The sequence below is a fragment of the Bactrocera dorsalis genome, chromosome 3 (genome assembly GCF_023373825.1).
Source record: "Bactrocera dorsalis isolate Fly_Bdor chromosome 3, ASM2337382v1, whole genome shotgun sequence".
Lineage (NCBI taxonomy): Eukaryota > Metazoa > Arthropoda > Insecta > Diptera > Tephritidae > Bactrocera > Bactrocera dorsalis.
In genome coordinates, this window is record NC_064305.1 from 74,900,479 (window position 1) to 74,926,657 (window position 26,179).

At 32.5% G+C, this 26,179-nt stretch overlaps 1 protein-coding gene across 2 annotated transcripts; it reads left to right on the forward strand.

Annotated features, from left to right (window-relative positions):
• The first annotated feature begins 7,825 nt into the window (after positions 1–7,825).
• Positions 7,826–23,108, forward strand: LOC105224575 (endoplasmic reticulum metallopeptidase 1). 2 transcript variants are annotated; one of them, XM_049451791.1, is made up of 15 exons: positions 7,826–8,001; positions 17,782–18,268; positions 18,410–18,459; positions 18,539–18,663; positions 18,848–18,932; positions 19,061–19,181; positions 20,383–20,537; positions 20,620–21,003; positions 21,065–21,245; positions 21,309–21,493; positions 21,559–21,702; positions 21,774–21,873; positions 21,937–22,039; positions 22,101–22,383; positions 22,772–23,108. In XM_049451791.1, the coding sequence occupies exons 1-15, from the start codon at positions 7,969–7,971 to the stop codon at positions 22,937–22,939; spliced, it is 2,604 nt and encodes an 867-aa protein (XP_049307748.1). In that variant the 5' UTR covers positions 7,826–7,968; the 3' UTR covers positions 22,940–23,108. The 2 variants fall into 2 exon arrangements, with proteins under 2 accessions (XP_049307748.1, XP_049307747.1); XM_049451790.1 differs by lacking the exon at positions 7,826–8,001 and adding an exon at positions 13,369–13,766.
• The last annotated feature ends 3,071 nt before the right edge of the window (positions 23,109–26,179 follow it).

Consider the following 26,179-nt stretch of genomic DNA (forward strand, 5'->3'; position numbering starts at 1 on the left):
CTTGGAATCCATCAGATACCAAACCTTTAACGATTGTCCGCAAAAGGTATAATGGATAAAAGTAGAAATGGTTTGAGTGCAAAGATAAAACGCGATATCAGGATTATAGAGGTCCTACGATAGTACATCGAAATTGAGCCCAAAGTGGTAGCCCTCCTAATGATCCATATACCTAATGAATTTACTCCAATTATTGTTCGAACCTCCAAACTTTAGAGAGTGGAGACAACTGAAATACATCTTAAAAAGATATTGATTTCTTTACAGTAAAATTATTGTTGCCATTAAATTTTCAGTACCAGACTTTAGCAGTATAGTATAACCATAAAAATTGCTTTGTCCATTTTTGAAGCATAAGACGGTACATGTAATCGCAATTACAACTTTTATACAAAGTAACAAACATAAACAGACAGAATAAGCTTCAAAAAACACAAAAAATCCTCAGTGAAGGGCACGAAGTGCATGTAGGGCAAGATGGTCATAGGTTGTAGTGTTTACGAACGCCACACATACATATTTGAATACTTTGTTTACAATTGCTACAATGTAAAGATTTTACTTATTAATGTAAAGCGAGTGTAATGGTAATTGTAAGAAAAACACGTGTTCCCGGTAAAAACATACAACAAAGGTGTATATTAGATAAAAAGGTAAATAATAATACGTAACGGTATATAAAGGGCATAGAAGATGTTAACATATGTGTTGACAGGCACGAGTGCGCAAAAGCGCGAGAGCGCCAAAATACTCAGAAGAGAGAGCTGGTTGCTATGCTGAAGCATATAAGGAGAATTTTACAAGAGAGAGAGAGAGAAACGTGATAAAGAGCAAAAATGTTACAAATAATTTAATTTTAAATTTATATTTTTGAAAAAAATTTTTAATTTTATAATAATATGAAATAGAGTTAAATTAATTTAAAACTTCAAATTTTATTAAATTTCTTAACTGAGAGAAATCTCTCTCTCACTCTCTCTCTCAAAAATGTTTATGTTAGGCACACTCAAAAACCGCATATACACTCCCACTCATGCCAAAAATGCCGCGCTCTGCGTTCATTTCTATTGATTTTCCTCTTGACCAAGTTTTGGATGAATTCGCGTTTTTTGCTTGTGCTCTCGTTCAATAAACTGTGTTAAATGTTTATCAATAGCTGTGTGTATAGGCAAGTAGGGCAGTACAATATGCGTGAATAATATATATGTATGCACATGTATTATATGTATAATCCTACCTTATATACAGACGTATGATGCATACAAACATATACCTTTGCTTCCTGCAGGACTCTCACTCCTGTTATCTCTCACTCACGCCACCATTAGCCGCCGTGTCTGCGACTTGCCTTCGACTGAAGTTACATATTTGCTGTCAATTGAATAAAGTCATTAAAAATATGAAGTATTTTCTTTGTATTGCCACAGCTTAGGAAAAATAAAAATCCGAGAACAAATTGCCTAATGTAATGTGAAAAGAAAATGCCATGAAAGCTTATCGGCAATGTCATAGTCATGTCCTAGTCCACACCCCCCATGGAGTGTGAGGCGGCTTATATTAAAAGTCAGTAAATTGTAAACGCCGACATTGTTATTATGTCAGCGGCTAAGCAGCACACACTAGTGCCTAGTTATATATACACATATATGTACATATGTGTTTGTGTGTGTGTTCGTCAGTTAAGTATTCGCACTCTTGAAGTTGAATGACATCGCCAAGTGGGTGCTTGCGCCGCTACTTATGCTGCCTGTGAGTAGCTGTGTACTTTTGGACGTTTTGTTTCTATTTATTTGCGTTTTGTTGTTGTTGTTTGCTTTTCGCCACTTAATTTCCTTTTTCGGCACTTTTGTAACGAGTGTGTATTTGTGCGCTTATATAATATTTATGTGCCGCTCGCCTGTGTTGGACCAACAAACACCTGTTTCGCCTTTTGCTTTCTGTTTTCATAATTTTTCAAGCGCCCTTAAATTCGTGTTATTGTAATTAGTTTGTATAAACGCAGAAATACTTATATTAAAAGGCAGCTGCTTGTAATGAATTCATGATGTAGTTGTTGTTGCTGTTTTTGGTTTTCGAGAGATTCTTTTTTTTCTAATTGGTAGTGTGCAGTGGTCGACTAAGTAGCTACAGCTATGTATTTTTAGCACGCTTTTGAAGTTATAAGAAAGTTATGAATGGGCTTAAGAAAGGGCAATTAGAAGTTCGCAATAGAAATTACGGATATACATATGTATAGTGTAACTTAACTTAAGTTGAATTAACTTAACACAACCTAATTGAACTTTACTTAACTTAACTAGATTTAAGTTAACTTGACTTAACATAACTTTACTTAACATAGCATATCTTAACTTATCTAAATTTAACTCAACTAACTCATTAACTGAACACAGCTCAACTGAACGAAACTTAACTTACCTTAACTTAACTTACCTTAACTTAACTTAACTTAACCTAACTTAACTTAACTTATCTAAATTTAACTCGACTTTTCTTCATTAACTTAACACAGCTTTACTGAACGAAACTTAACTTGATTTCACTTAACATAACTTAACTTAACTTATCTTAACTTAACTTAACTTAACTTAACTTAACCTAACTTAACTTAGTTTAACTTAACTTAGCTTAACTTATCTTATCTAAATTTAACTCAACTTATGTTCATTAACTTAACTTAACCCAATTTACGTTAACATAGCATAACTTAACTTAACTAACTTGAATTTTCTCATCTTAATTTTAATTAACTAAACTAAACTTAACTTAACATAACGTAACTTAACTAAATTTAATTCAACTTAGCATTAAGACCAAACTAGAATTAACTTAACTTAACATAGCTTAACTTAGCATTAATTAACTAAACTTTTCTTGAACTTACTTAACATAACTCAACTTAAGGTAACATAGCATAAATTAAATTCACTTAATCAAATTAACGTAACATAACTTTATTTATTTAATGAATATTGCGCACTAAAAAATTAATAAAAAATGACTTGACATTATATTTAACTGAATTCAACTTAGCCCAACTTAATTTAAATTAATTTGTCTTAATTTACTGACTGAAAATTGGACACTTTTAATAAATAAAAAATTTAACTTCAAGCTTCGACTTTGAAAAATAATTGGTGGTTGGGCCTTAGAAATTACATTTTTTATATTTTAGAATAATAATATTATTATTTTAATTATATAATTTTGGCTTATGGTATATAACTTACTATATTGCTCATTATTTAAAATAAACTACTTTCTTTTATTTCTTCTCATTCATGTCTTCTTGAACAACGATAATATCGTAATGGGTGCACCTTTACATATGATAAACTTTGGCTTAATAAGTTGCTCATACGACATGCCGAATTATATAGGGAAATATTATATAGGGTGATTTTTTAAGAGCTTGATAACTTTTTAAAAAAAAAAAAACGCATAAAATTTGCAAAATCTCATCGGTTCTTTATTTGAAACGTTAGATTGGTTCATGACATTTACTTTTTGAAGATAATTTCATTTAAATGTTGACCGCGGCTGCGTCTTAGGTGGTCCATTCGGAAAGTCCAATTTTGGGCAACTTTTTCGAGCATTTCGGCCGGAATAGCCCGAATTTCTTCGGAAATGTTGTCTTCCAAAGCTGGAATAGTTGCTGGCTTATTTCTGTAGACTTTAGACTTGACGTAGCCCCACAAAAAATAGTCTAAAGGCGTTAAATCGCATGATCTTGGTGGCCAACTTACGGGTCCATTTCTTGAGATGAATTGTTGTCCGAAGTTTTCCCTCAAAATGGCCATAGAATCGCGAGCTGTGTGGCATGTAGCGCCATCTTGTTGAAACCACATGTCAACCAAGTTCAGTTCTTCCATTTTTGGCAACAAAAAGTTTGTTAGCATCGAACGATAGCGATCGCCATTCACCGTAACGTTGCGTCCAACAGCATCTTTGAAAAAATACGGTCCAATGATTCCACCAGCGTACAAACCACACCAAACAGTGCATTTTTCGGGATGCATGGGCAGTTCTTGAACGGCTTCTGGTTGCTCTTCACCCCAAATGCGGCAATTTTGCTTATTTACGTAGCCATTCAACCAGAAATGAGCCTCATCGCTGAACAAAATTTGTCGATAAAACACATTTCGAACCGAACACTGATTTTGGTAATAAAATTCAATGATTTGCAAGCGTTGCTGGTTAGTAAGTCTATTCATGATGAAATGTCAAAGCATACTGAGCATCTTTCTCTTTGACACCATGTCTGAAATCCCACGTGATCTGTCAAATACTAATGCATGAAAATCCTAACCACAAAAAAATCACCCGTTATAATGGTAATATGTAGAATAATAATATAATAGTTGAAATATAATAGTAAGAATAACAAACAATATTTGATAAATAGTAAATGAATGGAAAATGCGTAAACTGTAAGACTTTTTATATTTGGTTGTGATATAATAGGCAAGTAAATATTGTATTTATATAAAATTTTTGTCAAGTTTTTTATAGTTTTTTACCCTATCTAAATATACATATATTTTTAATAAGTAGTTCTTTTTTATCACTTTGTATATTAAATGTATAATGCTATTTCAGTATATGTATGAAGATAATTTTCCATAATACATAGCATACATTTAGGAGCTCAGAAATTTAATTTATTTTGCTATGATCAAATAGGTCAAGGCAACTTGTGTCAACAGCATTCAACGAAACACCAATTTATATAAAAACAATCTCAAGCAACAAAGGTCACCCACACACATATGTAAAAATATATGCAAATTAAAAAAAAACATAAAAAACTTTAATTATATCCACTTCAACGGACTCACAAAGTAATTTAAGGGACTTACGCAGATTAAAAAAAAATATATATATCGTCACCTGAAATGCAAATTAACGTAACAACATTTTCAGAAATTTACAGTGGCATGAATGAAACACGGAATAAAATGGAACATGAGTGAAACAAAATATTAATATTGGTTAAAACTGGTTTATATATGACCGCAGAACCAGAAAATGTTGAACATATGTAATATTATGAATATAATTTGAAGTAGTGAAGCGTAATCAATAATACACTCAATTTTAAATTTTTGATGATACGTTATTTTGCATTTCAGGTGACGATATATTTGTTTAACAGCATTGCCAATGAAATTATCGTCAAAGATTTTGAATAATTTCATATTTTAATTTTTTTTGTGCACATTTGAAAATATTATTTTTGTGAGGTTAAGCTAAACTCACTTGGTTGTTGAATTACGAATTTAGTTGGACGTTAGTACTGTGTTTGTACTTTCCACAAAACGGCCTATAAACTACTAAGAGAAGTTGTCGGTATTACGGAATGTGCAGTAAATGGCTTTGGAAAAATGGCAAAAAAAATATTGCACTCTAATTACCTTAGATGTAAAGAATGCGTTCAACTCTGCAAAGGGGGCAAATATAATCAAAGCTCTATACGAAATACACTCCTCCAGTATATCGTAAATATTAAAATGAGCTATTTTGGAAATAGGAGAGTGTTTTTCGAAACGGACGAAGGCACTCAGAGCTACACCACTACAAGTGGAGTACCAATTTTAGAAAGTATCTGTTCCAAATTAATCATGACGTTAGTCCGTCTTGTCCAACGTATACAGAGTGTATAGAAGACTCTGAATATGTATTTCTTAACATAAGAGAATAGCTGAAATCTATACTCGGCGGTAGTGTAACGAAAATCTGACAACACATATGTGTAAGTGCTCTGATAAATGGAAAGCTGTCAGCTCTAATTATGACAAAACTAAGAAATTTACAACAAATAGGAGTCAGTCAGTCCGTACAATAGAAGAGACTTAAGTTATTTTTCTGTCCCATGAAGTAATACCTAATCCTGTGCGATATGATTTGGCAGTAGGTTAGGTTTATCGGATTAAAGCTCCGCACTCCGGCTTTAGAAGCTTCCCCCTGCTATACGAGTAAGATAAAAACAAAAAGGCATGCCTTATGTACATATTTTGATTTGTAATTCTCAGTTATTAAATTTCATTTATTACTACTAGTTATATATAAAAGTATCAACTGAAATTTTATAAAATTATATTTTGCAAAATAATTCATTTTACCCATAATATATAATTATAAATAAATATATGCTACCATATATTAGAGGGAACCACCGAACGTAATTTCGGATTTAACACTTATTCAACAGTTTTTATTAATTAACACTCAGAGTAATATGTAAGATAAATACAAAATGAAAAAAACCGGCCCAAAAAAATTTCTCTCAAATTAGAATAGTAAATAAACCGCGCTCATAACTATTATTCATTTCAAAACCAGAGTTTATTCTTTCAATATATGACTTGCATATATAACTTGCATGCCTTGTTGGAAAAACTTCACTGCTTCAAATTCCCCTTTATAATGTTCGTGGCATGATATTGGTCGAAAATTTGGCAAAACGGCGGTGATTTATCGTAGTTCAAACACCAAGAGCTGTCGGTCCTTAACTCTGGCCTCTTTTTTATAAATCGTCTGTTTCCGGGTCGTAAGCCAAGACTCATCGCTACTAATGATACGGCATCCTGGCAGTCAGAAAGCATTGTTCGACAGACGTTAAAGCCACACCGTTTTTCTAAAGAATTTAGTGATTTTTTTGATTTTGGCACCAATCGTGCTTTCACTTTTCTTAGGCCCAAATTATCTTTCAAAATGGTTTTCATTGATTCATTCGGTATTCTAACGATATCAGTAAGATCTCTGACTGTTAATCGTCGATTCTCAAGCACAAGTTTCTTTACTTTATTGGCGTGTTTATCGTCAGCTGATGTTAATGGCCGTCCTGGGCGTCGTTCGTCGTCAACGGGTTCTGGACCCCCTTTGAAAAATGTATACCAATCAGAAACAATTGCTGTCTGCGAGGTTGGGGAAGATAGCATGGCGCCTTAGAAGCCGATACTACTCAGTTTTGATAACAGTACACACCATTCTCACTGAATTTTAATAATATTTACCTAGATTTTTGGTTAAATATCAGTTATAAGCACTAAGGTCCACATATTTGCTATCTGAAGGCCTCCTAAAAGTCTTCGTAAATGCACTATTTGCGAACAGTTATTTTCCGATATTTTCATTTTTATTTAATTTTTTTACCTTAAAATGAAAAAATAACATGGAATTTGGAAGACTGTGTACGGTCTTCAAGGAGTCTTGAAAATTTTTGCTGAAAGGACAGTTATTCGTGTTATGAAACTATACGGTTCAGGCTTATTATAAAAAAAAATTATAAAATCAGGCGATCTAACAATAAAATCTTTAGATAAAGTATTATAAATCTTTTCCTAACAAGTAAAGATCTGCAAATGATAAGTTTTTCCTACTGGGCTGCTCGTGGTACTCTTGTCTAACTACCAACCGTTGTTTAACTGTTCGACGGTATAGATTCGTTTTGACATTTTAGTTACGATTAAAACCAGCTCCAACTCAAATCAACACACATACATATATTTATGTATCTAGGCGGCAAGCAGCGAAATCAAAGTCCAAGCTACGTACTACATACTCGTACACATATGCGTGATCATATATCATAGTTAATCACTACTCAACTTAGCAGCTTACAACTCTGTCTGCCGTTGGAGCGGCTTCTCACTGCGCGGGCTTCGGCGACCAATTCAAGCTTGTGGAGTAGCGCTTTGTATTGCTTTCTTTCATTTCTCTTTACTTCTTCTCTAACTGTTTTCGCATGCTTATATATTTACACGCTCTCAATTGGTGATTTTAAACTCAGGTGAAATTTTCGACTCCAAGTATCTTTTAGTTTACTAACTTTTCGACAGTTTGGCAGTGGTGTGCGCGAATTCAGCCCACTAAGCGGATCTTCAACGGAATTATTGAAATGTTTAGTTACTATTTTGAACTCAGTGAAGCTTAAGTTAGTGTAGTGCAGCATTTATTTGGTCAAAAATGTGTAGTGAAGCGAGCTGGAAGCACGAAAAGGTGAGAGCCAAATGATTAAAGTGGCGAAAGGTGTATGTGACATAAGTGCTGTTATGATGTGGAGTTGTATATATATTATATACTATATATTATTAAGTGTCAATCAAGTGATCGAATGCGGTTAAAAAAATGTTTAAGTTGGTTAAAAAAGTGCAAGAAGATTTCTGATTTACCAGATTCATGAAGTTGACTGTCAAAATGAAAGAAATGACTAAAAGAGATATCAAAGCCTCTGGTTGCTTTCATCTAATATGCTTTCTATATATTGGATTGATTTTAATTAAGCATACCAATCGCAGAAGCGGATGGCAGGCCGAGTTGTTCTTCGTCATCGCGAGCATAAATGTCTTGTGAAAGAAATCAAACAGTGTCTGCAAATGCTCTTTAGAAAGAAAAATTTAGCCCCATAAAGAAAATTAATAAAAGAAATATTTATATATTAATAATATATTATTATATGGTAGCAACCTATTTCTACAGTGTATGATTGTTTTGTTGATCTTGATCTGATCGAGTTAGATATCGAATTATATACATAAATATATACATATATATGTGAAGAATGACGGTGCAAGTTGGCTGACTGTCCGTTTGTCCGTTTTGAAATAAATTGTTATATTAATCAATATATTCTTTAATCAAACTCCCTGGGGAATGAGTAAAATCAGATATTGACCACGACCACTCACCATATAACACAACTAAGATGGTAGCAAAAGGCTTTATAGCAGCGGATGTAAAAATTTGATAATGGGCGTGGCATCGTTTACTCTTAGGTGAAATCCTCCTCATCTCATGCACAGCGAAAATTGTTGAAATCGAATGATAACACGCCTACTTCCCTCATAACAAACTTTTGAATTCAATCTGATCATCTAGTATCAAAATTGGATAAAACCGGGTCAAAATATTCACTAGCAATTTATAAGTGTTTTAAGCTTCCGGTTGTCTTTATACCGTATATATCGGTAAATATACATTGTGACAAAAAAGCACCCGGAAATAGTAAATAAATTTATTAAAGTGTTCAAAAATGATAGAAGGCATGCCTCGTCCTGGACGAGCTTCGACCTCTTCAACTGATGAAAATACTAAAAAAGTGAAGGAAATGGTGATTGAAAATCGTCAGGCAAGGGTTAGAGAGAAGACAAGAGAACTCGACATATCTCGCAAGTCTAATGGTTTTGGTGGTATATGGATATTGGGTAGGAAACGCGTTCTAGCTCGCCTCGTCCCGATAAAGCTGAATTTTTTCAAAAAGAATACCGTAAACAAGGCTTTTTGGACATGCTTGATCGTGCGAATTCCAATCCTACATTCATAGAGAGCATTATAATTGCCGTTGAGACATGAGCTTATGAGTTCGACATGCAAACAAATCAATAATCATCGGAATGGAGCAAAGAAACGAGCCAAACCCAAAAAAAACTAAAAATCATGCCAAATCCGCTCAAAAATAAAGGTGATGCCAATTTTTTTTCCAATATTCGTGGTTTGGTGCTTCATGAATTTGTTCCGAAGGGACAGACGTTTTCGTGAGAACATCCGTCGAAAACGGCCGGAATTATGAAAGAATAATTACGGATTTTACACGATGATAATGCACCATCGCATCGTGCCCCGATTTTGACCAAATTTAAATCCAAAAACGCAATGAATACCGTCGATTAACCGCCGCATTCAACAAAGTTTGGCTCCGTCTAAAATTGACACTCCGTTGAACCAGTTTTCAGTCGATCGAAGATTTAAAACAAAATTAGGTGAAGGAGCTGAAGGCCATCCCAAACAGTGCTTATTAAAATTGTTTCGGGGACTGAAAAATATTATAAGTAGAAGTCTATTACATTTGATGGGGATTACTTTGAAGGCGACTATATTAATTTACAATTTTCGGATACTTTTTTGTCAAAATATATGTTAATAAGTTACAAAGTTTGATTGTAACATATTTGAGTTTCTTCGTATAATACATGTTGAATTGTTTCGCAATATAGTATGTTTCAAAACAAAATTTTGCAACACCTGAAACAATTTTCACGCTTCTAATCTTTTCAAATTGCGAAAGTATGACACCGGAACTTAGCTCTTATTTACTAGTTTATACTATATATATACTAATATTATGATTTACAATTTTCCTTGAAAGTAATTTTTTAATTAAAATTACCGTTTCGCTAAAAATCATTAAAAAAAAATGTTTGACCTTTAACCTCATGTAGCTTTTATATTCACACACTTTATGCAATAATTAGCCTTACTTATTTATTTTCAATTCTGCGTAAGTTACAGATTCTTAAACACAAAAAGCACTTAATTCACTACAATTATGCAATTTCACAATTATTTACTTTTATCGCACTTTTTGCATGTCATCCCGCACATACAGATGTACATACTAGTTGGTGGTCATTCACTTGATGAAGATTTAATTACATACACATATTTATATGTATGCTATACGCATTAGATGAGAACTTTTTCCGCGAATCATCGCAGTTAATAAGAATATGCTTATAATAAAACATATAAATGGATATGCAAACACAGTATTCTAAGTAAAATAAATAGTTACTAAACTTGTTTAGATGTGTCAAAATTCTCATTAGCACTCGACAAATAGAGTTCAAACAGATTTTTTACCCTTCACAGTTTTGGAGACATTGATCTGAAATTTTACACACGGATTATGATCATCAAGCAGCTCTTCATTTCTTGGATCACTATAGTATATAGCTGCCATACAAACTGACCGATAACAATTGTGATAAATATCTTTTTGTATAACTTTATGCTATAAGAAATGTATGTGTGAAGGGTATTATAGTTAACATTTTTTCTTGTTTCACATATTTTGTGCAAAAAGAACATACACTGCTTCTTTTTAATTCAATTTAAGTTAATAATTACTTAAGCTAACTTTAGTTTGTAAATGATGGCATTCTCCATTCATTATAACCAAACCGGAAGTATGTGGGAAATTTCTTGGTTCTAGCAGATTACTTGTACAGTCGTCTGAACCACCTGTCGAAATTTCCCCAAAGATGGAATTGTATAATTGTTTTAAATTTACATTCTCAAATATTTTGATCACACCCTGGGAGCAGCTTGGTTTCTTTCCTTTTTTGTCAGGCTGTCATGCTATTTTTGTTCAGTATTATTTGGCATTTCATCATGGAAAGAGTTATGCCTGAACAACGTTTGGAAATCGTTCAGCTTTATTTTAAAAGTTCACGTTCAACATAATGGGCCTACTGAGCGTACTACTCGCAACACCATAACTCATCTTAAGCCCCAGCATTCATCATTGAATAATATTCGACTGAATAAACCACGTTCAGCAAGCAGTGCAGAAAATTAGAAGTGAAAGTGTCCAAGTTCGCAGCAACTCGGACTGACGTTTGGAACGATTTGAAAGCGCAAAAGATACTGAAGTCACTTGTCTTTCTCAAGCGATATTGCTTTACTCAATGAGTTCTTGAAAAGTTCCAAGAAGATCACACATTTTTTAGCTAAATTTTGATCAGCGATGAGGCCAATTTCTGGCTTAACAGGTATGTAAATTAACAAAATTGCCGCATCCGGAAAAAATAACGGTTTGGGGTGTTTTGTAGGCCGGTGGAATCATCGGTCTTTATTTCTTTAAAAATGATGCCGATAAAAACGTAACTATCAATGGCGACCGTTATCGTACTATGATAACCGACTAGTTGATGAATAAAATTTAAGCTCGTTATCTCGGCGGCCTTTGGTTTCAACAAGATGGCGCCACTTCCCACACATCGCATCAGTTAATGAATTCATTGAGAGAACACTTCGGTGAGCAGATAATTTCACGTTTCAGGCAGGTCGATTTACCACCATGATCGTGTAATATCAAAAGGCTAGACTTTTCTTTGTGGGAATATGTAAAGTCGAGGGTATATGCGGACAATCCCGCTTCTTTTTAGGCCTTGGAACAACACATTGCGGATGTCATTGACCAGTTACCGAACGAGGCTTCGAAAAGTGGACTCAACTAATGAACCATCTGAGACGTTACCACAACCAACATTTGAAAGAGATAACCTTCAAAACATAAATGCCAAAGAAGATTCTTTCGAATGATAATAAACATTCCCCATTAAATTTGAAGTTTTTGTGTTTTGTCTTTAATAAAATAGGTAACCTCGAAATGGGTCACTCTGTAATTAATTTCTATAAAACAGTGTAAGCGGGGTTCTGACTCCGTTTGTCAGCTAACTTCCCTAACCCTTTTAGTAGTTTCGTTTTGACCTCGAAAGGTTTCAACGATATATGAAAGCTCTTTCCGTCCGAACGCCTTTTCTCTATAATTTTTTATATAAAACCCGTAAGTATTTTCTTTAGAAATTCTCTAAGTGTTCTAGTTTTTTTGGTGAGATAACAAATAACCAGAAGTATATTTCATGTAAATTCTTTAGGGTTGCAAAACACTGTATCCTAAAGATAGTTACTGCCAGCGAATTAAATCGTTGAATAAACCATTCATAGAACTAATTAACATAAAGGTGCACTGAACTCGTATATACATATATACATATTTTAATTATTTTAGTGAATTATTTTCAAAGCACGAGCAGAATTCCACGAAGATAGTTCGTGACAAAGTAATGGCAGTTTTTAAAAATATTATTTCAATACAATTTAAAATAAGCGTTTCTTAAGAAATATTTAGAATATATAAATTTTTATTAGAAAATAATTTAAATACTATTTTACGATGTAAAATAAATAATAAAAAAAAATTATAATTTTTTCCAAATACGAGTTAAGTTACTATTCATCTGTCATTGCAACTGTCATATAGCTCTTGGCTGTCATATCACACACCTTTCGTACCTAACAACAGTACTCCACTTACCTAGCCACCACTGTGCTGCCAACGAAAAACGATAACATTTACTCTGCTCAAAGCAGGGTTGTAATTTTTCAGACCAATTGGTGACGAAACACCTCCACATTGAATATAAAGTTATAAAACAAACAAAATAGATTAGACAAATCAATCAAAACAAAAATGGAAAAATAAATAAAAATAGTAAATAGAAATTTGCATTTATTTATCAACAAGAAATCGTAGCAATATATAATAAAATACAACCACAAACGCAAATCGATCGCTCTCTCTCACGCTCTCTAGTTTCTTTACGCGCTCTGCATACTCTTTCCATGCATTTGCCTCCAAACCGGTGATTACTCACGCGCTCATTTAGTAAATATAACCAAATCTCTCTCTACAGATTTGAAAAACTCTCTATTTACTTATTCAAAACATACTGAGAGCGCAAGTATATGCCCGCTTACTCTCTAACATAACTATATTTGTGTGCAGCGACAGCATTTTGCATGCCTCAGCACGCCGGCAGACGGACAGTATGTGAGTAAAAGTCATGTCATTTGGTTGTGATTCGATTAGTGTTAAGCTAGTACATACATGTTTCTAAATTATTAGCAATCCGCAAATTGAGAACCACTTACCTGATGAATTAGCTAAAATAAGCAGTGTAAATAAGAATTAACTTGAGATTGTGCTCTTTTTGCGCTGTGTGCTTGTTGGTATTTGATAAATCGCCAAAACTTATTGGCTATTTGCGGTTTAGCTGTTCGCAAATACTGCTTGATTTGTGCGCTCAGTTGTTTGTTGCATGATGAGCAGTAAGGGTGAAATCAGACGACGTGTGATGACCCCTAATCCCAATACGCACACCACCGATCCGTTGCTGCAGCAGCGCAGCGAGACCTATCGAGTAAGTACAAGTCCGACTCAAGCCGGCATTTAAGTGACTGGCTCTCTAAATATATACACACAAACTGTGTATTACAATATTACATATATGAGTGTTATAATGAGTGGTTTGAGAGGAAGAATTAAAAATTATATGAATTTGCAAACTACATTTATGTATATATGTATGTATACATATCGAAGTGAAGTGATAAAGTGCAAACAATTATTTTATGATTTTTCAGTGTGTTTAAATACTATAAATTAAAATAAAACCCGCGGCGTGTAATAAAAATATATTAAAAAAGTAAACAAACACCTTCTTGCTGTGCTCATCTATCCCAACGCCTGTGCGTCCATCATTAGCACATTCCGCAGATTAATTCAATCTTCAATTGTTTACACAAATATCTTCAATTATTTAACCCACATATTTTCAATATTTACTCAAAAGAATTACTCATAATATGGCAAAACGAAAAAAATCTTTAAAATAATTAGAAAAATTAAAACAATAAATAAATGTTGCGCAAAAAAATAAATAAATGCTACAAATTTTATTTTTTCGATTTAAAATTTTTTAAATTAATCATTTTGAAAAAATATATAATTTTTCGATTTAAAAACTTTTGATTCAAAAATAAATTTTATAAATTTTCGATTCAAAAATGTTTGGTTAAAAAAACTAAAATTTTTCGATTTAAAAAAAATCTCATAATTTTTTTTAAATAAATCATGCCATATTTCATATAAAATTATAGATTTTCGATTTTAAAATTTCTGGTTAAAAAATTTTTATAATTTTTCGATTTAAAATAATTATAATTTTTCGATTGAAACTTTGGATTAAAAAAACTTTATAATTTTTCGATGTAAAAAAATCTCATAATTTTTGATTTTAAATTTTTTGAAATAAATCATGCCATATTTAACAAAAAAATTATAATTTTTTCGATTTTAAAATTTTCAATAAAAAAAATTATATAATTTTTCTATTTTAAAATTTTCGATTAAAAAAAAATTTTATATATATCGTTTAATAAAATCTCTTTAAATTATTCGATTTTAAATATTTATAATTTTTTAATTTAAAACAAAATTCTTTAATTTTTCGAATTTAAAAATTTTTTAAATAATCATGCCATATTGATAAAAAAAATTAAAAGTTTTCGATAAATAAATTTATAATTTTTCGAATTACAAAAAAATTCTTATTATTTTTTAATTTTAAATTCTTTGAAATAAATCATACAATATTTAAAAAATATATAATTTTTCGATTTTTGAATTTTTAATTAAAAGAATAATTAAAACTTTTCGATTCAAAAAAAATTTTATAATTTTCCGATTTAAAAATTTTAAAATAAATCATGCTATTATTTAATATAAAGTTATAATCTTTCGATATTAAAATTTTCAAATAAAAAAAAATTATAAAATTTTTCAATTTAAAAAAAATGCTCATGATTGATCGATTTTTAAATCTTTGATTAAAAAAAAGTATAATATTTCGATTTAAAAAAACTTTTTATAATTTGGGATTAAATTTATTTTTTTAATTTTTCAATAAATTTTTATTTTAGTTTTTGGATTTAAATTTTTTTTAAATAAATCAAGTCAAAATTAAAAAAAATACTGGAAATTTTTCGATGAAAAATTTTTTTTTAATTTAATTTTTTTTTTAATAAATCATGGAATATTTAAAACAAATTTCTTTTTTTTTATTTTACATTTTTGGTAGATTTTCAACTTCATATAATTAAATTTTTTTTTTTAATTATTTCATTATTTTAATTTCTTATTTTTTATTATTGCATTATATAATATTAACAGTAATCTTTCACCATTTGTTTAAAAAAAATTGTATAATGAAAAATAATAGATGAGTCGTACATCTGTATATATGTATATCCGATATCCAAGAACTGATAAATGAAAAATAAAAAATTAATTAAACACAAAAATTTGACTCTTGATTTGAATTCCTAAGTTGTACTGAGTGGGCAAAAAATAGTAAGATATTTTAATTCAAATTTTACGCGTTCACCCATTCACTGAATAATTGTTTTCTAAGCTGGTATGACTATCAGTGGCATCTTTGTCAAATGTCACATCAAAATAACCATTAGTGCTTATTATACGCTTGTCTTTCTGAAGTACATACAAGCACTTATATCATACCCAAACTACGCAGACCTCCGAATCTCAACCACCTTTGGACCTACCCACCAACTAAAACTCATATTTTTCAAATAAATATATAGTAAAATGCTTCATAAATTGATTTTCTAATAAAACAACATCGACAACACACCGATAACACACCGATAACATGAAGTCGCAAAGTTTATTCAGCCAAGTGTTTATCACCATTCGTTTGATGATAAAACTGATAAGGCGCTAACACCTTAGTAGTTTTTTTCTCGAGTGAGTCGGGTAAAAAATGTAAACACAAAAATTATGCATATCCATATTATATATATAGTTGTAAGTATGCTTATATGTTACTTTTTACCAATTTAGGCAATAAATATAAGTATATCAATTTTTTCTCCAATTATTTCTCGGTGAGGCGTGAAGAAGAGCACTTATTCTATTTAAGCTCTTGTCACCGTATATAGATGGATTTATATGTATATATATATCCATATATATCTATATATCACATCAATGATAATAAAGCCGTTTGATTTGAAATACCGTGGCCAGTCCCTTTGATTGAATTATTAGTTTGCTGAATCATAGTGACACAATAAATTCCTGGAAAAAAAATTGGTGTGCTTTTTATGACACAATTTTTGTCGGCTTATTATTCTATGTATGTATATATGTAGGTGTGTTTATACCTACATTTGGGTTCACATATGATACTATCTTTGAGGTGTAAATTGATTCAGCTAACTGATATCAAAAACATTTATCGATAATTTGACGAAGGCTTTTAACTAGTGTGAGTGATTGATTTAAAATTTTGAGTTTTTTTGAAAAAAATTAATTCTAAATTTAAATAAATGTACGATAATCTAATTTGAAGGGCATAAAAATTGAAGTAATGAAAATTAATAATTAGCCAATTTTCGAAATTGTCAATCTTTGATGTCATGGAGGCTCTCGACCAATCCGGCACCACGCAGAGTTTATATTTGTATTGATGACTGCTCGAGCCAAACATATTTTTTGAGACTGTTCTGCGTATTCTTGAAAGCAATTTTCTAATGGATTCAAAGCTGGACCTCCAAACGACCGATCATCTGTAGCTATGAAACCAGGAATATTGCTTTTAAACCACTGCTGTGTGGATTGTTATCTTGTGATTTTTTTGAACATTTTTTATGGCTAAGTTGGTTCGAAACTCGCGAAAGCGACTACTTCTCTTTCTGACATCAACTGTAGATTTTTTGTAAAAGCAATCAGTAGTGCGGTAACGAAACATTCTCAAAATAGTAACGAAATAGTAACCAAAATTACCGATAAAGATATACCTATGTTCAGGAACATAGCTACCGTGTATAGCACACGTGTATTTATGACCACTTGAGTTGTAAATATAAATAGGGCACAGTAGCTACATTGTTTGAAATCTAATCATAAGGTTATATGATTTGTCCCAACAGAATTTTTGAATTCCATAAGGCGCAGTTTCACAGCAATCTAAAAAAATAGGGTATTTCAATTGACTACCAACATATGAACTGGCGAATATGATATTATTAATCAATGGCAATGTCAGATAAGATATGTGATTAGTTAAAAATTTATGGCCGCTGATAAAAACTGACCGTGCATTTAGGCGCATAAAATATAAGCGACGAAAACTAAACTGACTATAAAAAAAACAAGGTAATGGCGTCAAGGTTAGTTCAGTTGCAAACACTAGACCTTCATCGGAAATATATAGACAAACATATTTATTTATAGAACTCAAAATCAGAGTAACCAACAATAAAAATTTCAAAAAAAAATTTACAACAAAAAATGTACGACAAACCTTTCTAAAACCCCACTTTTGAAATGACTCTTTAATTACTCTTCCCCAGACCCGAAATTGTTGGCAACGCCTCTTCGTTGACCATGGCAAAATCAAATGGTATTGGGCACCGGTCTTCCTCAGCTTTTGGGTGCTACTCTACTTTTGCATTTCCATACCCGCCTACCATCGTCTACCCAAACCGATTAATATTGCGGATGAAGCCCGTTATCCAGATCGTTTTATAGCGGAGAGAGCCGAACAGAATTTGAGAAAACTCACTGCGTTGGGTCCCCGTGTGGTGGGTAGCAAGGCAAATGAGGAAGGTGCTATTACATATTTTCAAAATTACGTGTCAAAACTGAAAGCTGAAGCAAATCCCATATATGACATTGAAAGTGATATACAGTTAGCTTCCGGTAGCTATTGTCACTGGAATATGGTGAATATGTATCAAGGTATACAGAATTTCGTTATTAAAATTGCGCCAAAGGAGTCGAATAGCACTTCGTATTTGCTGGTGAATAGTCACTATGATTCGGTGCCACATGGCAAAGGTGAGTTTCAATTGAAAAGTGAAAAGTTCTGTTATCTCGTTGGAAAATTATTTTTGTTGGGTCATTTTTTTTAACGATTACCATAAAATTAATAAAAAAAAATATTTTCTTGGATTTTTTTTCAATTTTTTACTAACTAAGGTGCTGGCGATGACGGCACAATGGTAGCCATTATGCTGGAGACAATACGCGTAAGTTAAAATCGAACTAATTTCCATTACTTATAAGTCTCATACTAGAAATCCCCATTTTTTTATCATATTCCCATAGGTTTTATCGAAATCGGACAAGCCGCTGCGTAATCCTGTTGTCTTTCTTTTCAATGGCGCCGAAGAGAATCCCTTGCAGGCCTCACACGCTTTCATTACACAACACAAATGGGCCAAATACATCAAGTAAGCGACACACAAACAAATTTACTCAAAGTTTAATAAGTTATTCAATAATTGCTCATTGAAATTTGCCCCCAAAATTCCAAAATATTCAATCAATAATTCACTTCAAGTGAGCGCCGCTGTTTCACCTCCTTTCAACAATTCATTAACATATTAATTACTTTTTGAAATGTTCAATCTGCAGAGCTTTAATAAATTTGGACTCAGCTGGCAACGGTGGACGCGAAATTCTTTTCCAATCAGGCCCTAATCACCCTTGGTTGATGAAGGTGAGTAGTAGCAGGAGAACTGATGACGAAAAAATATCGAATGCTCATTAAAACTTTACCTATTATACTTGAACGCTAGCACAATTGCCCGTTAATATTAATTTGAGTACTTCTATTAATTTAAACAGCATTATCGGCGCGCCATTATGCATCCGTATGCGTCGACAGTGGCGGAAGAAATGTTCCAACGGCAGTTTATACCATCGGATACGGATTTTAGAATTTTCCGCGATCACGGGCGTATAGTGGGTATGTATAAAAATAATTAAATGCAAGTAATAATTAAAAATAATATATTATCGAAATAATCATTACCTGACTTAAATACCCATACCAAAAAATATACCAATACCAATACCCCAATGAACGCATTTGATTAACTTCTACAATTCCAAAACCAATACCAATAAAAAGGCAATAACGGCACACATAAATCATCTGTCATTACTAATAAAAATATTATAACGAATGTTCGAATGATAACAAATTGTAATCCAAATGCAAACTCTTCAACAAATACAACTTTAAATATCGTTGCAAGTAATGCATTGATGGTGATATTATTATTATTATTACTATTAGTAACTTAAAAAATAATTAAGAAAAATATCAATACCAATATCAATACCAATACCAATACCAGTACCAATACCAATACCAATGCCAAAACCAATAACAATATCAATACCAGTATTAGTACCAATACCAATACTAACATCAATACCATGGCAAATACAAATATTAATACCAATACAATGCCAATATCAATACCAATACCAATGCAAAGACTAATGTCAATGCCAATACCAATACCAATACCTATACCATTACCATTACCAATACCATTACCAAAATACCAGTACCAAGACTAATACAAATATCAATCTCAATACCAGTACCAATACTATTAATGGTACCAATACCACTACCAACATCAATACCATGACAAGTACAAATACTAATACCAATACCAATGCCAGTGCCAATACCAATTCCAGTACTAGTATCAATATCAATACCAATACCAATTCAAATACAAATACCAATGCCAATACCTGTACCAGTACCTATACCAGTACCAATACCAATACGAATACCATTACCAATACCAGTACCAATACCAATACCATTGCCAATATCGAATCAATACCAATACCAGTACCAAGACCAATACAAACAAATATAAATACTAATAGCAAAACCAATACCAATATCAATACCAATCCCAATACAAATGATTTACAACTGGTATGCAAATATTAATACCAGTACCAATATTTATATATGTACATAAATCATGAAATCCAAATAAATTCAAATCCATCATATGAAGTATTAAGTGTATGATACTGTAAGCAATTATTTGTAATTTAATTACTTATCAAATATTTCTAATTAATTATATTTCTGCTTATGGCATTGAATACCTAACCCTCTTATCTATTACTAGGCTTGGATATGGCACATCAATATAACGGCTACGTCTATCACACACGCTACGATGTGGCGGAGATTGTACCACGTGGCACCTTCCAAAATACCGGTGACAATGTACTAGCGTTGGTGCGAGAGCTGGCTAATGCGCCTGAGTTGGAGGATCCATCAGTAAGTAGTAATTTCCTTACATGCTTAATTTTCTCATAATACAGAACAATTACATATACAACAACTAATATTTTTACTTTAGAACGACGCTGAGGGTCACACCGTCTTCTTTGATGTGCTCGGCCGTTATTTAGTCTTCTATACGCAAACCGAGGGCGTCATTTTAAATGTGTTCGTTTCCATAGTCGCGATCAGTTTATGCACCTACTCATTCAAACAAATGGCAAATAGTACGGGTACAAAATTCGGTAGCGTCTTAAATCGTGCGCTCACTTTACTTGGCGTACAAGTACTTGCGGTGATCAGCGGTGTAGCGCTTTGTTTTTTGGTTGCCGTATTCATGGATCTAGTACATATGCCGATGGCTTGGTTTACGAACTCTTGGCTTATTTTGGGTTTGTACTTCTGTCCGCTGTTCTTCGGTTTCGCCATTGTGCCAGCACTATATTTCCATTCGCAACGGAAGGTGAGTGGTTTACCCACATTATTATATTTGAATTATATAACATATTTATTTTTTTTTTAAGGAACGCTTCCCACTTGGTTTCCGTGTGCAAATATTGCTGCATTGCCACTGTCTCTTTCTGACTTTCGTCATATTGATCGCCTCTATTGCCGGCATACGTTCCGCGTTTATGCTTATGATTGCAGTGTTGTTCTACGCAAGCGGTTTGATCATCAATTTGTGCACCAAATTGCATAACAAATGTAAGTAAGCATGTTACTTAAAATGATCACACTTTTCATTACCTGTACATATTTCATTCACAGCACTACCTTGGCTAATACCACATATCCTCTGTAATATTCCACCATTTCTCTTCTACGCCTATCAGGCGCATGCTTACTTTGTCTCCTTCATTCCAATGACCGGCCGCTTTGGCTCCAGTGTGAATCCCGATCTGATCATGTGCGGCTTTACAGTGGGTATGGGCTTACTCACCGGCGGTTTCATGGTAAATAACTCAGTCTGTTTTTACTAGCATTCAAGGCCCAATATATTTTCTATTTCGTTTCTTAGATTCCTGTACTTAATCTGTTCCACAAGTCCAAAACTATAATTTGCTCACTACTCACATTTACTGTGCTCTTCATAATACTCGCAGCGACACCTATCGGTTTCCCATACCGTCCAGAGACTAATGTACAACGGTTTTCCGTATTGGTAAGTCTATAAAAATCACTAAAATCATTAACTTGACTTCTATAGACTAATGTTTCCAAATTTTTACTCAGCACGCCCGTCGTGTCTTCCACGATCAAACGAACGCTGTACGTCGCGTAGAGACCGGCTACTTCATTTTACCGCAAGATCGTCGCACTTATTCCGTTAAGAGTATGTTCTTCTATAAATTTTAAATAATTATCGAAAATAATCTCAACTTATCTCTCCTGCCAGATGACTTACTCAACATATCCTTGGCACAAACGCTCGACAAGGATTGCGCTGAGGAGATGCTGTGCGGTCTACCGCTCTACAACCATCGCTGGCATAAAGCGCGGTATGTGAACACATGTAAACACTCTAAATATATTAAGAGATATGTTTTTTTTTTCGAACAGCGCCTCAAGTATTTGGATACCGGGCCCAGATCCCAAGTTTGATCACGAGCCACAGTTGAATTTGATCTCAAAGGATCAGTTGAGTAAAACTTCTATACGCTATGAATTGGAGTTAAGTGGTCCCGATCACATGGGTATTTTTATAAAGCCCTTGAAAGATCGCAAGATCAAGGCCTGGTCGTTCCACTATACGCCTTTACGTTTGGAGTGGGAACCACCATACTTCATTTATTTCTCATATGGCAAAGACAGTAGTCCATTGAAATTCACACTCGAATTTGAGGTGAGTATTTATCGTGAGAAATTTTTATATTTTAAAAGTTATACCATATTCATAAAAAACTTTTCGGAATCGCCTACCAAGAACATATGGTCAAGCCAAATTTTAAATCATATGTTGAAATATCGCGTGATGTGTTGTCATATCATCACATCAGTTGCTAAAATCAAATGATTTTCATCATTTGATTTATATGATGAAACATCACGTGATGTGTTATCAAATGAACCCATCAGTTGCTAATTATCATATGATACTTTGGTAAAATCATCACATCATTTAATGTTTTTTTAATCACTTGAAGGAAGCTATACTATATAGATTACTCTTTAATTAAAAACAAAAAATTAAAATGGTAATTTAATTAAAAATAAATCATTTTCACTTTCAGAATCCCACGGAGGACTGGAGTTCACCTATATTTGAGATTGGCATCGCTGGCCACTGGAATCATGATGAGAGCACACACACGCCAGAGTTCCAGAAATTCCTGCAAAGCTTCCCTAAATATGTGGATGCGATAGCATGGCCAGCATACTATGAGACACGACTGTTCTAAGTTCAAGTCATAATTTTAAAGTTCAAATGCATTATTGACTTAAGAAAAAGTGTTTAGCGGGATATCTAAAAGTATTTCATTAATTTATTGCTACCCTGTGAATTTGTAGAATAAAAAAATAATAATAATAAATAATTTTTTTTTATGAACCAGTAAAATTTTTAAAATATAGTTGTGTTTTAGTTAATGACGAACAAACTGGTGGTTGAATAAAAATTTCGAGTAGTTTTCAGGTTAGTAAACTATAATAAAGAGTAATCAAAAGGAACATCAGAACCATTTGAGTAAGTTTGTGGATTCGGTTCAGCAATTCAAACTGCTTTTGGATTGGTATAATGATTCAGAGTTTCATTACAATATTTCATAGATTAACCAATATATCAGTTATAAAGTCAAGCGGAAGTTTTCAAATCAGTTTTAGGTATTGCTCTGATTTCCTGAATTTTAGGTAAGAGGATGATACACTATTAATAGTTTGACATTATTTCTGTATTTCATTAATTTATTAGTAATATATAACTAGTATATATCGGAGGATAGACGGAATATAAAGATAAAATACAAGAGAAGAGTGTACCCCTTTTGGCAGACGCTTTTATTTATATTCTGCCAGGAATGACCCCCTTGTTTACACTTAGAGTCCCTGACGCTTTTGTTTACCAGAGACAATGCTCGATTTGTTTATATGTTATGAGGTCATTGACCCCTTAGTTTACATTTAGCCAAGTACACAAACTTTATTTATATTTAGCCAAGTCAACAACCTTTGTTTTCATTTAGGGTCACTGACCCTTTTGTTTACATATTATGATCAGATTGACCAGAAGAGTTAAAATTCTGGTGACTGTCTGTCCTTCCGTCTGTTCTTGCAAGCGATAACTTGTGAAAATATGATGGAATAAAGCTTAGCACAAATAGGGCCCTCAAGCTATTCATCTGACGAAATTTAACTTTTCACTAAATATGTGAGATACAATGTGTTAACAAAACACCAAATTTGATTTTGTAGATTAATAACGAATCGTTTCGCAACTTTTTTTAATATAAGCTTTGGTGTCTTATCAAATTGAGAGAACATAAAAATTAAAAGTTAGCCTTTTTAGGCTTCCCACTTTTGTAAAGAATACGTACAACGCGATCTTTGTGGCCAATCGACCGGCCCACAACGTAAAATTATCTGCTCACCAAAGTGTTTTCTCAATAAATCCATTAATTGATGAGATGTGTAGGAAGTGGCGCCGTTTTGTCGCCGAGATCAGGAACTTCAGTTTCAGGCATCAATTCAGTTATCATGGCGTGATAACGGTCGCCGGTTACTTCCTCACCGGCAAAATTTTTGAAGAAATATGGACCGATGATTCCACCGGCTCACTAGCCACACCAAGCTGTTTTTTTCTGAATGGAATCGCAGCTCTTGAGTCTCTTCAGGTTTCCCTTCATCCCAAATGCGCCAATTCTGATTGTTTACTTACCCATATAGCCAGTAGGTATAATTTGAGAAAATTCTGAATGAAAAATAGCATATCTTCATTGTTAAAATAAACTCTTTTTTGATTCAAATTTTCTCCGTAAATAATAAAAATCGTTGAAATTCACCGGAGATTACTGGAGCCTACTAGAAAAAAACTTTAATAATAACCATAAATAATTACACGAGTACCACGATTACTTTAATCAATATAATACCTTTACTTCCAGTGCATCTTATCAACTGTATAGTCCGATTAATGCAATCTCTGCTATCAGCTTATCTAAAACGTCGAAAGAAATGGGTTAACAAAACCTTATACAAGTATATCACACTCAGCAAACATCAGTAGCTAAGAGAGAGGCCTCTGCTGTGGTAATCAGCACAAAAACATAATGTGTATATAAATAATTCTTTAATTAATGTTTTTTATAGAAAAATAATATAAGTAGAAAAAAACCAAAAATAATTTGGTGAGTGTGAAATTACAGAGTATAAAAATGTGTAGTTAAAAATAAGGAATTAAACAAAAAAAGAAAGAAAAATCTTTTATCGGTGATATAGTGACAAATTTGTGTATATGTTATTTGAAATCAGCGCAAATTATTATCAATATTATTTTATTAATATAAAATTTTAGTTATATATAAATATTAAAGCTTTTATACTTAAAAAGAAAGTCGTTCACAAAATCTTCGAACTAACCTTATTCAACTTGGTAGCATGTGGAGATTATCTACTAATATTAATCGTTGAATGGTGCAATAAATCGAACTATGAGCTAATTGAACTTTAATATTATTAGCGCTTAAGTTTTGTTTATCAGTTCCAGAGTTATTTGAAGTGTGTGGAGTTCAACGGAACAGAGGTATATTTTTATAATGTTGATATACTATAGTTCTCAGATAATATTTTATTAATGGAAGAGAAAGAGATAAATTAAGGGAGTAAGGGAGATAAAGAGAGATAAAGAGAGCGCAAGTGTTCGTCTGAGAGTTAACGAGCGTCAAACGTTGATATTTAAGACATTTTTGCCGGTAATTATAATGGAGAGCTTTTTGTTTTTGTTTGTTATTTTCAATAATATTTACAACACCCAGTAGTAAAGCTACCTTATTAGCGGATACGTAACCTTATCAGCTATGATTTTATGCAAACTTTATTAGCACTGCCGTATCAAAGGTAAATAAGACATATAATTCCTTTAAGTAAGTGATATTCGTCATATATATTCCATAAATGGTGTTAGACCGTTCGAAATAAATGAAAAGTTAACTAACAGGCTTTGAGGGCTAAATTCCAGCAGATACTGTGGCAATATTAATTCAACTTTGTCTCGTGTTATTGTGGGCATAGTTGAGATTCTTGGCTACAATTGCTGAACCAACCATTGACTCTATTTAACTCATCCGAATCGAGCTATGTTGACAAAAATGTAGATTTTGTTGTCATAAATACCTCTATATTTAATAAAAAAAAATATAAATATTTGGTTATTTCAATCTTAATTTTATATGCCTTACTTATATTACGTATACGCAACGTATGACGTATATGAATTGATAACTGTTCAGTTACTTAACTATAAGACGTGTCCTAAAAATAACCGAACTTTGTGGATACAAAATAATTTATATTATCTTTGAAAGCTACTATTTATTCAAAATTAGAGGAACCGGCGAACTCTGTTTAAAAGCAAAGTTCATGCTAACTGATCGCACAACTTTTAAAAATACTTCCATTCCTAAAACTTTACTTCTAAAGTCAGATAA